At 35.2% G+C, this 15,071-nt stretch overlaps 1 protein-coding gene across 29 annotated transcripts in view; it reads right to left on the reverse strand.

Annotated features, from left to right (window-relative positions):
* PHF14 (PHD finger protein 14) overlaps window positions 1–15,071 on the reverse strand; it is a 200,299-nt gene that overhangs the window by 111,353 nt on the left and 73,875 nt on the right. For 16 of the 29 annotated variants that reach the window (XR_010945495.1, XR_010945498.1, XR_010945497.1 and 13 more), the window contains 2 exons: window positions 473–523; window positions 230–354 (listed from right to left, as the gene is read on the reverse strand). The exons of 2 other annotated variants lie outside the window; for them this stretch is intronic. Coding sequence is in view for 19 of the 27 variants with exons in the window: in XM_067746278.1 (XP_067602379.1) it covers window positions 230–354; window positions 473–523 (176 nt within the window). In the remaining 8 variants the exon portion in view is untranslated. Of the gene's footprint in view, window positions 1–229; window positions 355–462; window positions 524–9,310; window positions 9,368–15,071 lie in introns of those variants that run through there. 11 more of the 29 variants (XR_010945499.1, XM_067746281.1, XM_067746291.1 and 8 more) reach the window with 4 other exon arrangements.

Below are 15,071 nucleotides of genomic sequence, written 5' to 3' on the forward strand. Positions count from 1 at the left end.
TTGTTCAAAATCCAGATAATCACTCTTAATTACATCTAAATCCAGAGAATAACCATGTGTGGCAGGTTACTAAGTGGATGAAATCTGTTTCTGAAGTACTGTTTCCACTAAATAAGACTTTAAGAAAGGTCCTATGCTGTGATTTGTTTTCCCCATTATATCTGTGATGAGAAAATGATGAAGATGGAGCCTTAATCCCCCAAAGCCAAGGTCTCAGCATCCAGCTTACCTGACAAGGTTTTCATTGTCTCCAGTTCCCTTGCAAGTTGCACATTCAGTTCGTAAATCCTCAGCCTTGGGCTTCTTTTGTAACACAGACTGCCTTTGTCTCCTCTCTCTAGGAACTCTCTCCTGCCATACAAGGGAGGATGAAACAAAACATAAAATCAGGATATGAGGAAAACAGAAATAATTTTAAGCAAGAAAGTTTCTCAAATTTAGATTGTGTAAAATATGCTTAACTTATTCCAACCTCATGTTTTTCTTCCTCAGGAATGAAGCTTCGTTTTCGTCCTCTGGTTCTCTAAAAAAAAAAAAAAGAAAAAAAAAAAAAAGAAAGAAAAAAAAGAGAAAAATCCACAAAAATATCTAATGTTTAATTAATAATAAAAATAAATTTTCTCTGTTAAATGTTACTGCTTCGGTTAAGCACTTGGAAAATTAGCATTTCTAATTAATGCTGTACTGCTCTATTGCACTTTATTACAATTTATGCCAGAGGAAATAAACACAAGACAAATTAAATACACTCAACAGTGACAGTGTTTTACTGTTAAATAACACAGGTATCTGATAAGAAAAATAAGTTCTACAAAATTAGCTTGAATATTTCTGAACACCTCATACACATCACACAATGATGATTTATGCAGAACATTTAAATTTTCATAACTTACACGACTTCTAGAGCTAAAATGCTAAACCTGGACTCACATCTATTGTATGCCTCTGTGTGTGTGTGCGTGCGTGCACAAACATGTTTGAATAACATAAAGAAACAATCTTTAACAGCTGTAAATAAGTGGGAGGCAAAGGTCTCAGATGTCTCCCAATCCTAGTTAAAATACAACTAACTAAAAAAAACATGGTATAAGTGACTCAAGCTTATTTCCTTAAAATTTATATCCTGTATTTTGGAACACATTTCCCATTTGAAAGATGCCATCCATATGTTTGAAAGTAATGTAAGTACAATAGGATTTGCAGCCAATATGTTAAAAATCTCCACCCATGTAGCACAGCCTCTGGAGGTTTATAATCCCCATGTGAAGATCACTGCTCTTTAGAGAGACTGGAAGAAAAAGGAGGCACCACTCCCCAAAATTACTTTACCTGACTGTTGAGACCAAAGATCATTCCCACGTTAGAGTAGGTACCAAATAATTCTAAAGAGAATTGCAGTCCAATATAAAAAACATTAATGTTTTTCTAAATTACTGTCGTTTCAATTCTCTACAATACCGAGTCACTTGTTATTCAGTACCCATGCTAACTGCACTCTGTTTAATCTGCCCCTAGATAACCAAGAGTTGACTAAATTAGCCGTTCAAAATAAGTAAATTTATAGACTACATATTCATTTACATTTATATTGCCAATCAGTATGTTTTAATTACATTATGGAAGAAACAAGGAAGAAAAAGTAAGACTATACCTAGGAAAAAGTTTTAAATGCAGGCCCTACATCTGTTCTTACTTCCAAAGAATTAGTACTAAGCCTTGCTCCTCAAAATATCAATCATGGTTCATAAGCACTGGCATCCCCAGGGAGTTAGTTAGAAATGAAGAATCTCATGCCCGGAACAACATACTGAATTAGAACCTGCCATTTAAAAAGATCCCCAAGTAAGTCATACACACGTTAAAGTTTGAAAACAGCCCTTAATATTGACAACACTTCTCCAAGTCCGAATTAAAACCTTATGGCTAGCCCTTTGTATAGTCATCTTTCCCTTCTGTGACACTCCTTTCCTCATGCTTCAATTTCTGTCCCCCAATGCAATTTATCCCAAAACTGGTAAGGACCATGTCATATTCATCTTTCTAGACTTAATACAATACATATTACATAAAAGTTCAATAAATTTGTTTTAATAAAATAAATAATAAGTGTTTTGATTGAAACTCACAGATGAACACGCTAGATAATACAAATGATAAAACAACTGACAAAAAGGGTAAATTATTGTTCCCTTCTCTGGTAATCTATTTTCAATTTGCATAATTTATGCATATAGCCATCCATTTCAAAAAGGTGATCAAAATTAATAACCAATATCAAAGGGAAAATATTCAAATTACTTATCTTAATTCTATAAACATCTAAAGAATGCTCAAAAGGCCTTCACACATTTCCATATTTCTCTTCATTCAACCCATCTTTTGTTGAGTCATCTAGTTTTTGAATCATCTAATCACTGAATTAATTTTTGAAGTATATGTGTGAATGCTCCAAGTTCATGTTTTCAATTCTTTTGAAGATATATAATTATTTACCATTTCTGATTAATACTTTAAATCTTTGAACATCTGGTTTGATTCCGTCAATTGGAAGTTCTTCAAACCCATACTGCAGTTAGCATCAAAAAGCATAATGCCACAGAATGATCCTATCACACAATGACATAGTTACATACCTCTGCATTTATAAATTCCTTTTTATTATATTTTATTAAATATTTTTAAATGAATAAAAATATAATTATCTAAAACAGTCATTTTAAATGCATGTATCAATATTACAAAAAGGTAATCACTGATGTACTCCTGCAGTAATTTTAAATAACTAAAATAAGCAACATAAACAAATTCTAGCCAGAAAACCAGAGTTGTTACAAGCCATACGAAATTACAGCATCTTAGAGCTCTGAGATAGCAGGCCAGGGAAATGACTTGATGATCAGACAGCTGAAAACTGACAGAGGTAAACTTCAACCCAGGTCTCTCAACTCTCAATTCAGTGATTTTTCTTGCATGACAAATCCAAGATTAATAATTTAATCCCAAATAGAGATGAGCAAATTATCATAAGAAAGCAAATCTCTTATTCTCACTTGAATATGTAAATAAACTGTAATACCGTGACACATAAATGAAGAGTTTTTATATTTTGAAACAAGTAAATGAGACAATTTACCCAATGGAGAGGAGACCTGAATACTTCAAACTGACACTATATTCTATCCAATTTGGTACCTTACACATACAATGACTAAAATGATCCATTACCGAAATAACTTGCAGCAAGCCTTAGCATTTATCACACAACTAGTATTTCCAAAAATTGAAAATAAGAGGATTTAATCCAAACACAATGTTTCACAATATCAAGTTCCCCAACCAAGAAAATGCTGAGAGTTGTGGGGTTTTTTTCTAATTTTAATGAAGTAGCAGCAACTGTAACTGTTATAACTCATACCTGCCTACGATCATAACAGATAAGATATCTTAAACATGGTATCCCTGAATGAATCAGAAAATATAAGGGGAGTTAAAAAGAGGGAGAAACGATGGAAAAAAGAAAAAAACCATGCTTGGCTCATCCAACAAATTTCAATAATCAAATAATAATTTCAATAATCAAAGAGCTTGCCCCATCTTAGATGTACAGAAGTATTTGTAACCAGGTTGTCATTTCATGGTATACATTGAGGCTGACACTATTTTAGAAACAAGATAAATAAAGCAGAAGGGAGAACACAGGGTGTGGAAGAAGGAAAAACATTATTTAACAAGTATGTGCTTTAGAACTTAACACAGATAAATTATCTAGACATTCCAAATGATTGACGGTATATTTCCAAATTGTGCTTCCTTTTGCAATTATTAAACTGTTAAAAGTAAAAGAAAGTTTGAAAATCATTCCAAATCTTGACACATTCCTATTTTTTTCTTGTTAGTTTTTAAGAACTTTATTTTCTTAGGGAACACTGACAATCTGAGCTGCTTAGATCATCTGGCTCTTTATCTGTCTTTGGTACACTTACTTGAAAACAGGATGTGATAAAATCATCCACAAAGAGTGGCATGATATTAGAGACAATGTATCTAAGTTAGGAGAGAATAAAACATTTTTAACTATAGGCATCATTTTAATAGTTTATTCACCTAAAACAAATAATTAAATGTTTCAATAACTTCACTCATTTGGACTAGAAAACATGCAACAAATTTTAATTAATTGTTTAGAGCTGGGTTGTTTTAATTTATAATTAAGTCAGATGCATGATGATTTTTCCAAGGTTAGAATGATTCATTTCACAAATGAACTAAATTTAAAACTAAAAGACAGTGTCTCAGCATCTTTGAGATCACTAAGATGGATTTCACATATTCATTTGTACACTGATTTCTCTAAATTCAACACTTATTTTTTTGACGACAAATCAATATTTATACAAATGACAATAAATAAGCCATACATGGTTAGATGAAACAAAAAGATACCCTCCTACGTAATTTATATATAAAAAGAGAACATGCTTATTTATGAGAAAATTCCAAATTCAATGTTAATTAGGACAACAGCCAAACCTTGAAAACCTATCAAGCTAAAATATCTTCAGATTTATGCTGAGGAATAAATGTTGGGGCTGTCTGGCAGCTGTTCAAAATGCTTCAATGAAATACATACAGTATATGTATTTCCTTAAAAAGTAAGTATTTGTTTTCCAATTATAAAACAATATATTGAAAACAATCATATATTAAAGCTAATAAAATATTCAAAAGAAAAATGTTACATATATAAACAAAGTGTGAACAAAAGCACCACCAGTTTCCGTTGGGCTATCGGCATACAACAGATGGAATGGTGATCCCCCAAAATGAGTGTTTTCCCTTCTTGTCAGTTGGCTGTAGAGTTTCTTTTTATCTAACCTAATTTATATTAACAGGGTTAGGAAAATAGGTGGAAAATAAAAAGAACATCATGATCTAATTGGCTTAACACTATTAATTAAAATAACCACAAGCCTAAAAATATAAAAGATACATCCTACATAATAAATGTTTCTATAAAACTCTTCTCACAGATAACGGTATATTCAAAATAAGTAAAATCCTGAAGCTCTGCCTCGTCCCTGTCTCCTTTATTCCATGCTCCTGGAAATAAATAAAAATGATGAATTTCCAGGAGGCAAAAAGCATAGCAGGAGCCTTTGGGTTCTGAATACGATTACTTGCCCTAAGGACACCCACAGTAGATCTCTTCCAAGTGAGCCAAAGTGACTTAAGTATGGTTTAGTTCACCACAAAAATTTTTGCTAGGGTTTCTTCTAAGGTTCTGTGACAGACACAGGTTATATAATCTGTTTAGTACTTCAGAGGTCACCTTGGGTCTGATAATAAACTCAATAATAACTCTTGATATCTAAAGCCCCCATGTATAACCCTTTCTTTCCAGAACTGCATTAATTTAATCAAAACAATTTGTATAAAGATAACAAGTAAATTAAGACATGGGCATCATGAATGCCTAGTACACTTTAGTCATTTCAATAGGGCTGAATCTAAACGTTTCTATATTTCTACTGAACTAGCATCTAAAAAATATTTTAAAAACAAACATAACGAAAGCAGACTCTAGGATATTTGATTATCTCTCAAATGAAGACTGCACTTTTAACAGGCTATTGATTTATACTGTTAAATAAAATGGAAAACAGATTAACGATGTGTTTAAGTTTATTTCCAAAAAAAATGATCTATAAGAAAAGGTGCATCCTGAAAAACAATATGGTTTCAGTCAAAGCTGCTAAAAAGTACTTTGACTTTTTACTGCATTTATCTTCCCAAAAAAGGAGAGATACAAAACAATATAAAAATGTATGAGACAGTAAGAAAGATCTGACAACTTCAAAGAGAGTAGAAGATGATACACTGTGTAAAAGACTATGGAAAGATAGTCTCAACAAGTCCCTTTGGCACTTGTATAAAAGATGAAAAGTCACTAGATGACATAGAGTGAAAAGAAAACGAAAAGAAAATCTGAAAGCTTTCAAGTTACATTAAAGTTATTAGAAAATATGCCAAAAAGTACAAAGGTCAATTTTAAAGTAACTTCAAAGGGAACATTAAGCTAATTTATATTTTCTTCAAAAGTAATTTCCTGGGCTTCCCTGATGGCGCAGTGGTTGAGAGTCTGCCTGCCGATGCAGGGGACACAGGTTTGTGCCCCGGTCTGGGAGGATCCCACGTGCCGCGGAGCGGCTGGGCCCGTGAGCCATGGCCGCTGAGCCTGCGCGTCCGGAGCCTGTGCTCTGCAACAGGAGAGGCCACAGCAGTGAGAGGCCCACGTACCACAAAACAAAAAAAAAAGTAATTTCCTTCTCTAAAAGCAAGTGAAAAGTTTCCACATTAAAAAAAAAAAAAAAATGCAGAGAAAATGTCTAACAAGGTACTTAAAAAGAAGTATCCCAGGCTACCTTTAGAGTAATTCTACAGTTTCACCAATGAAATATGATTAATATACAAGGAGAAAGGGACTAATTCCCTTCCTAACTATAAAGGGCCAGAAAAAAAGACTCAAAGTACACTGTCTTCAGATGCATAGCCACAGTGGAAGAGAAAAGAACTCATTTGTGAAATACAAACTAAGTACCTTCTGTGGTAGGTAATGAACATATAGTGGTGAACAGGACAGCTCCTGTCCACCTGGGTTCAGGTCCATGAGTCTACAGATACCAAACAAATAATTAAATGGATAATGATTTATAAATACGGTAAGTGCAACTAAAGTGAAGGATAAAAACAGTCACATACTGCTCAGATCTTTCAAAATCTCACTATAATCAAAACTGTTCTTAAATTTAAGAATCAAACATAATTTTAATACCCTTAATAATGATATAAAACTACATTCACCTTAAAGATGCATATGGAGAAAATGCCTAACAAATTGGAAAAAAAAATTCTCAAAGGAACACACTTATGTGTGACTCTGGCAACCCTCAGGCAGGAATGGAAAAAGAAAGAGTTCAGATTGGCAAGAGGATAAAAGAATCAAGGACAGCAGCAAAAGCATTACTAAAATAACTGAACACAGGATCGAGAAAAGATACTGGAACTCTAAGTGAAGGCATGAGGTACCTAGATAACCAGGCTGCTGAGTAACTGTGAGAATAAAGATGGCTATTGGACTAGAAACGTAAAGAAGAAACCCGCAACATACTGAGGTCAAATGAATTTAATCATGATTATTTCACAAGCATCTTAAAATTAAAATCAAATATTATTTCATATAATACTCTCTACCCAATGCAGAAAACTCTTCCAAAAATATCCCTGATAGTCATATAGCCTCAATTATTCTGGATAACAAGGAAGCATGTTCCATATGACACAGTTCTAATTGTTGGTCCCAGTTTTACTATCTGAACTTATCCTAGAATTCACGTAACAGAAGTTTAAATATTTAAAGATAAATGACCAGGTCTTTATTATGTAAAGAGTCTGTTTATTCATTTATTAAACTAATAAACATACCAAAAAAACGTAATTACACTTGTGACAAGGGCAGCAAAATAGTGTTATGTGTACAATGTTTCAATTAATTACTCCTCAGAGTGCTTTTCTAGAACTTCATCATAGTATCACATTAGGTTTTTCTTTCTTAGTTCATATGAGCTAAAATTGAGGGATGATGGCAATAATGACAGAGGATTAATTAACACTTTACAACAGATCTACAATCTCTGTCATTTTTCATTTGTTAAAGAGTCCAATTAGAATATCATTTTTGCACTATGTAACATAGCATAGATAGCAGAAAGGGAAAAGGGCCTGCACCATTTTTTTTTTCTTTTACAATATCAACAGTACCATTAGCCAACAAAGAAATGCATATCAAAACCACAGTGAGGGGCTTCCCTGGTGGCGCAGTGGTTGAGAGTCCGCCTGCCGATGCAGGGGACACGGGTTCGTGCCCCAGTCCGGGAAGATCCCACATGCTGCGGAGCGGCTGGGCCCATGAGCCATTGCCACTGAGCCTGCGCATCCGGAGCCTGTGCTCCGCAACGGGAGAGGCCACAACACTGAGAGGCCCGCATACCGCAAAACAAAACAAAACAAAACAAAACAAAACACAGTGAGGGCTTCCCTGGTGGCTCAGTGGTTGAGAGTCCGCCTGCCGATGCAGGGGACACGGGTTCGTTCCCCAGTCGGCGAAGATCCCACATGCCGCGGAGCGGCTGGGCAAGTGAGCCATGGCCGCTGAGCCTGCACGTCCGGAGCTCGTGCTCCGCAATGGGAGAGGCCACAACAGTGAAAGGCCCGCGTACCGCAAAAACAAACAAAAAAAAAAACACAGCGATACAACACAAGTGTTGCTGGGCTAAAATCAAGGTGTTGGCAGGCTGCATTCCTTTCTGGAGGCTCTAGGAAGAGAATCAGTTTGCTTGGTTATTCCATCTCCTAGAGATTGCCAACATTCCTTGGTCCAAGACCCCCTTCTTCCATCTTTAAAGGCAGGGATGCTGTATATCTCAGACCCATTGTCTGTAGTCACATCTCCCTCTTACTTACAGTCAGGGAAGGTCCTCGCCTTTTAGGTCCACATGTAATTAGTTTGAGCCCACATAATACTGCTTAATCTTCCCATCTCAAGGTCCATAACTTTAATCATACCTGCAAAGCCCCTTTTGCCATGTAAGGTAACACATAAACAGGTTCTGGGGATTAGGACACAGATATCTTTGTGGGGGGGTATTATTCTGCCTACAATACTCAACACTGTGGAAATCAAATTTATACACTAAATTAATTTATTAAAACTACCATCCTATAGATGGAAATGGGGCATTTAACAGTAGTAACACTTGAAAAACAAAAATCCCTAAGTATATTACAATCACACAAACGTGCATAGGTAAGAAACAAAATGCTACTTTGGGTTAAACTTCAATAACATAAAAGTATAAGGATTTCACTCCCTCTCTATGCAGTCAAGAGATTACCCTTCTCCCATAGGACACAGTAGGCATATCCTCTGGAGAAAAAGAACCAGACAGACTCTGTACAAGGGTTTATCAGGCACAGAGAAGGGAGCAATGAGGTAGCAAACAGAAACCAGGAAGCTTAAATGCAATTCTGCTTTCTAAACCATGAGACCTTTAGCCCCTTTCTCCTCACCTGTCCAGGAGTCTGACAGTCAAAATTATACCTATCAGTTAGGAGATGAGAGAATACTTCTACTGAATTATTGTAGAAAAAAACCTACAGATACTGACATTAAGAAGGTTCCCAAAGAAAAAGCCCCCTGATCATAAAATCACACTACAGGGAAAACAATGGGTTTATCAGCCCTATACAAACTTAATTACCTTTTTTAGAACAAAATAGGAGTGGACATCCAAAGATCCTTAGGCACCTGAAAGCATCAACATGAAAGAGATGACCATGAATAGAAATAATGAAACCACAGGAAACACAGACAATGCACGATACAGAAAAAAATTTTGAAAATATAATTAATATTCATAAAGATATAAAAGAAGTCTTTGCAATCATGAAATAAGAACATCTACTATTAAAAGAAACAGAGAAAGTACATACTCATCCTAACTCAGAAAGAGAAAATCCTAAGAGTTTCAAGAGAAGGGGAAAAAAAAGTTAGAAATGCAGAAAGCAATACTGGAAGCCAGGAGTCAGTAGAGTGATGCTTTAAAAAATATGCAGTATTTTATACACAGCCAAATAACTAATAAAGTATAAGAAATTAAAAAATTTTTAGACATGTAACATCTCAAAAAATTTACCTCTCATTAATCTTTACTCAATAAGTCATTGAAAGCATTGCCCCGTCAAGATCAGGGACTAAATGAAAAAAGAAACTGAAATGCAAGCAACAGAAAATTCCACCCACCAAAGGTTAAAAGGAATTACCAGGATGATGATGAAATAAAGTTCAAGGATAACATAAAAAAACCAATTCACATTAGAGCTGGAGCAGAGAGGGCTCAGAGAAAATATCTAAGAAATTATCTGACATGGCTGACCATATGGAAAACTGTCTATCAGAGATATTTTACAAGGTAGTTGAAGGCTATGAGAAGACTCAGTCTTAGATTCAAAGAAACTAAACAAATTGAAAATACAATGAAGGGCAAATGGTTTATTTTTAAAACTATTCATTCCTTTCTTTAAAAATAAACTGAATGAATGAGGATCCTCAAAACTTAATTAGTGAGACAGTCTGACTGTATTCCTTCCTTCAGAATCCGCCTCACTCCTGCCTACCCAGCCTTAGACCAGTAATAGGGTAAAAAGTGTGCTATTGTTTAAAAGTTCATAAAGTGTTCAGAGAGCATGACTCTATTATTCTTAAACAATATTTTATCTTTGGGAAGTTTCTATCATGAAGAAAATGGGCTAAGCCAATCAAATGTCACTAGTAAATGAAGCAAAAGGAAAATTTCAAAAAAATAAAATCTTGAAAATAAATCACCCTGCAGTATATACATCTGGTGGCCCACTTGATCACAAATGTTTGTTGTAATCATTCACACGATTTTTTCAGAAGACAATGATTATAATAAAGGTAAGTGCCAAAAAGGGAAAAAATAAAGGTTACCAATCTTTAAAAATAAAACAAAACTAAAAACCCTAAAGTAAAGTAAAATAAAATCACAAAGTATTACCATTTCACGCTGCATACGGGATCTTAGTTCCCCAACCAGGGACCGAACCCACGCCCCCTACAGTGGAAGCGCGGTGTCTTTAACCACTGGACTGCCAGGGAAGCCCCTATACCTCACATTTCTAACAGATTTTCCACAAGAATGCCAAGACAAACTACTATATCAAAAAATGAGAAAGGACTTGAATAAGCTTTTCTCCAAAGAAAATATACAAATGGCCAATAAACACATGAAAAGATGCTCAACATCAGTCATTAGGGAAATGCAAACCAAAACTAAGAGATACAACATCACACCCATTAGGATGTCTATTATCAACAAATTAAAATTTAAAAAAAAAAAGTGTTGGCAAGAATATGGAGAGGGCTTCCCTGGTGGCGCAGTGATTGAGAGTCCGCCTGCCGATGCAGGGGACACGGGTTCGTGCCCCGGTCCGGGAATATCCCACATGCCGCGGAGCGGCTGGGCCCGTGAGCCATGGATGCTGAGCCTGCACGTCCGGAGCCTGTGCTCCACAATGGGAGAGGCCACAACAGTGAGCGGCCCGCGTACCGCAAAAAAAAAAAAAGAAAAGAATATGGAGAAATTAGAATCCTTGTGTAGTGCTGGTGAAAATGTAAAATTGTGTAGTGCTGTGGAAAACAGTTTGGTAGTCACTCAAAGAGTATAACACAGAATTACCATATGATCCAGCAATTATACTCTTATGTTTATAGCCAAAAGAACTGAAAGCAGGAACTCAAACAGGTGTTTGTATACCCCATGCTCATAGCAGCATTACTGACAACAGTCAGGAGGTGGAAGCAACCCAAGTGTTCACCAACAGATGAATGGACAAACAAAATGTGGTACAGACATACAAAGAAATGTAATTCAGCCTTAAAAAGGAATGAAATTCTGACACATGCTACAACATGGATGAAGCTTGAGGATATTATGCTAAGTGAAATAAGCCAGTCACTTACATGAGGTATGCAGAAAAGGCAAACTGACAGAGATAGAAAATAGAATGGTGGTTGCAAGAGGATGGGCATAAGAAGGAACGGGGAATTATCGTTTAATGGGTATGGAGTTTCTGTTTGGGATGATGAAAAACTTCTGGAAATGGATGGTGGTGATGGTTGCACAACCCTGTGAATATACATAATGCCTCTGAACTGTACATTTAAAATGATTAAAATGATAAAATACACAAATAAATTAAAACCCTGAAGTATAATATAATTACAAAGTATTACCGTTTCCAGATTATTTGAATGTCGATGTGTATATTTTTACCCTCCCGTAAACAGTCTTAGGGATAAAAAATGAATACAATTGTGAAATTTAGAAAGAGACTTTTGGTTCTAGAAAAGATTGCAGATCATCTAATTTATTTTATAAATGAGGATACTGAGCGCCAACAGGGTAAGTTAAATTATTTATCCAAGGCCACATACAGGGTTATTGCCAGAGTATGGACTAGAATTCGAATTTATCATGTGCTAGTCCAGGTACTTTCCACCACACACTAGGCTATCTTACAGGTTTTGATGCTGTCTAAAACACTTAAGAATTTGATTTTGTACCATTTATCTTTTACAGGGAATAATGCTACAAAAAAATTGTCCTAGAGAGGAAAATACCATTACATTTTAAATGGTTGATTATTTTCTCAAGTATAATTAGAAGTTATATCCATATATATTTCTAATTAAATAAATATGAGAAAGTTATTTAAGTTAAAAAAAACACTTCAATCAATCAATATACTAATGATCAAAATTTCCTTAACACAGGAAAAATGTAAAGAGAAATGAGCTATCCTAAAAAATGTTCACACCTATTTACCTGAAAAAACTGAATGAATGAAATATTAAGTGACTTTTTGCTGAAGGTGCTCTAAGTCATTAATCATCAATAACCTTAATTGATAAGTGAATCTGTACTAACACTAAGCTATTAAGATTTGATCCGATTAAGTTCTTTAAAATTTTGCCAACTTACTAATGCAAGAAGCTGTTGCCAGCCATCAAGATGCCTATCATAAAAACATATTGCAAGAAAGACAAATACGGGTGTTAGATGATATCTAAATGTGGTTCAAAATTTTTACACTAAATTTTATGCTAAAGGCTCCAATGCTTTTACAGGTGTTCAGCTTGCTGTTACTTTAAAAAATTCAACTTCTTAATACAAAGGTTTGGGACAGTGGAAAATAAAGACTTTCTCAGCCAGTAGAATACTTTCCTACTAGTATTAATAGTCAACTTCTAGTTTTGTTGCTCACCTCAATCTTCTGTCTTTCCTCTTCCATTTCAGTTATGTTACCTCTAGGGTAATTTAATGTACCTCTCATATGGACACTCTACCTTCTAGTTTATATTACATTATTTGAGGGTCAACTTTCTATCACCATAGTTCTTTGAGGACATAGACCATGTCTTCACTTTAGTGTTCTATTCAGCATCTACTGCCCGGTGCCTTACCTCGTTAGTTGCTCAATAGGTGTATACTGAAAAAATTAACCTGATCCATGGTTCAAGAGTAGGACAAGGAGTCACAAAGACCAGAGAGTATGGAAAGACGTGGATTCCCATGCAGGCAATATTTACTGCTTAACTATTAAACTCAGGAATAAATATAAAGCACTCACACAAAAGATAATTACCTACAATTTTGACAATTGTGAAGAAAATATAACATCAATTCATGCTTCTATACATTATAAACAGACGTTCATCTTAAAGTACTGTCTTCCCTTCACTGGACTCTGAAGGTTTTCCCAAGAAGACAAAATAAAGATCAAACCACTGAGGCTGAGAATTGTGTTGTATGCATTACAAGTCACTATCTACCCTCTAAGTGATGTGAGATAAAGCTGAAAATTAGCAAAATCAGGGGAGATGAAATAAATACAGAATTACTGGGATCCGTAAAGGTGTAAAAAACAAAGCAATTAAGTCTTAAAACTAGAATACTATAACATCATAAAACAGACTGTGTGATACTAGACAGTGACTGCATCACATATCACTAAAACAGCAACCTACAAGGTCAGTGGTATTACAAGTTGTCCTGGCTTGATGTCATAGAAACAAACTGGAAAAGTGGAAGGAAAAAGATACTATTTTAAACTAGTAGAAAGAAAGTACTATAATAAAAATTCATAGTTGAAAGATTAGAACCACGTAACATTTTAAGAAGTTCGAGAAAAAATATTTTATCTAATATAGGCATCAAAGGAAAACAGTATGTATGAAGTATGGTCATTTTACATTTAAAGGTGCGCTAGGTATATAAAACTAATACCTATAAAAAGGCTTTCATGCAGGAGAAGTAAAGCAATTCTCCCAGAGCAAAAGAAGCTGAATTATATTATGATAAATGAGATCCCAGTTCCCCAAACAAAACATTTTCATTCCTACAGTAAATGAAAACTATATTTAAAAATTATCTCCAATTATTATTACTGGCTAACGCAGAAGTTAAAACCATTACAGAAAACTGCTAGCTTTCTCCAGAATGTATAATTAGACATATGACAGTTATTATTTTATAAAGTGGTATTATACCATTTATACTGAATATATGGATCCAAAGCATAGGCTCAACCACTAAAAAATAAATAAATTACATCAAAGCCGACTTCTGAAATATACACTGGCAATGGATGGTATAAATTGTAGGAATTCTGGAAGAAAGAATTGCTTAATGTAATCAAAATAAAAGGGACTCTCTTTGTCAAAATCTCTAATGAGAAAAGCCCTATATTCATTTGTGTAGCTTTTATAAGAGGAACAGAGGAAGAGAGTCATTGAGTTAACAACGCTGACATCTATCACAAGAACCTTTATCTTTTAAGATTCTCTACTTCTCTCATGCCTCCTTTTAATTAACTAAAAAAAGAAATGAAAAGAAATACAAGGGTGAGAAAAAACCTGTGACTCACCTGTAAATCAACGGCAAACACTGTGAGGGCTCCACTGGATATGCAGCAAGCTAGGGAAGGAGTTAAACTTCTCTCTCTCTCTTTTAAATACTGCTAAGCCTGTAAAAAGCCCACGTTCACCCTCTTTGGCCTACACTGAGGTTATCCTCTTGGTATTTTATAACTCTTCAGGTCTGTATTTATGCTGTCAGTGATGCATATAACCGTTTTATTAAGAACTTCAAGCTTGCCTTGCAGAAGGCTCAGAGCTGGGAGAATATGGATGAAGACGGTATCACAGTCCTCTAAGAGGAAAGGAAAGGGGGCAGGAGTGGGGGTGGGGAAAGAAGTCTGAAAATGTTGCTTTTTAGGGCACCCACCGTGTGCCAAGTAAGCACTACATTAAGCACTTTTTAAGCTGCAGTTGGTTACTATGCTAGATTGTCTGTGGTCAGTCCGGCACACACCACCACCCCCACCACCCTTGCTTACTCTGTCTAAGGGTGGAAACCACATTCCCCACA

Source organism: Pseudorca crassidens, chromosome 8, assembly GCF_039906515.1.
Source record: "Pseudorca crassidens isolate mPseCra1 chromosome 8, mPseCra1.hap1, whole genome shotgun sequence".
Classification (NCBI taxonomy): domain Eukaryota; kingdom Metazoa; phylum Chordata; class Mammalia; order Artiodactyla; family Delphinidae; genus Pseudorca; species Pseudorca crassidens.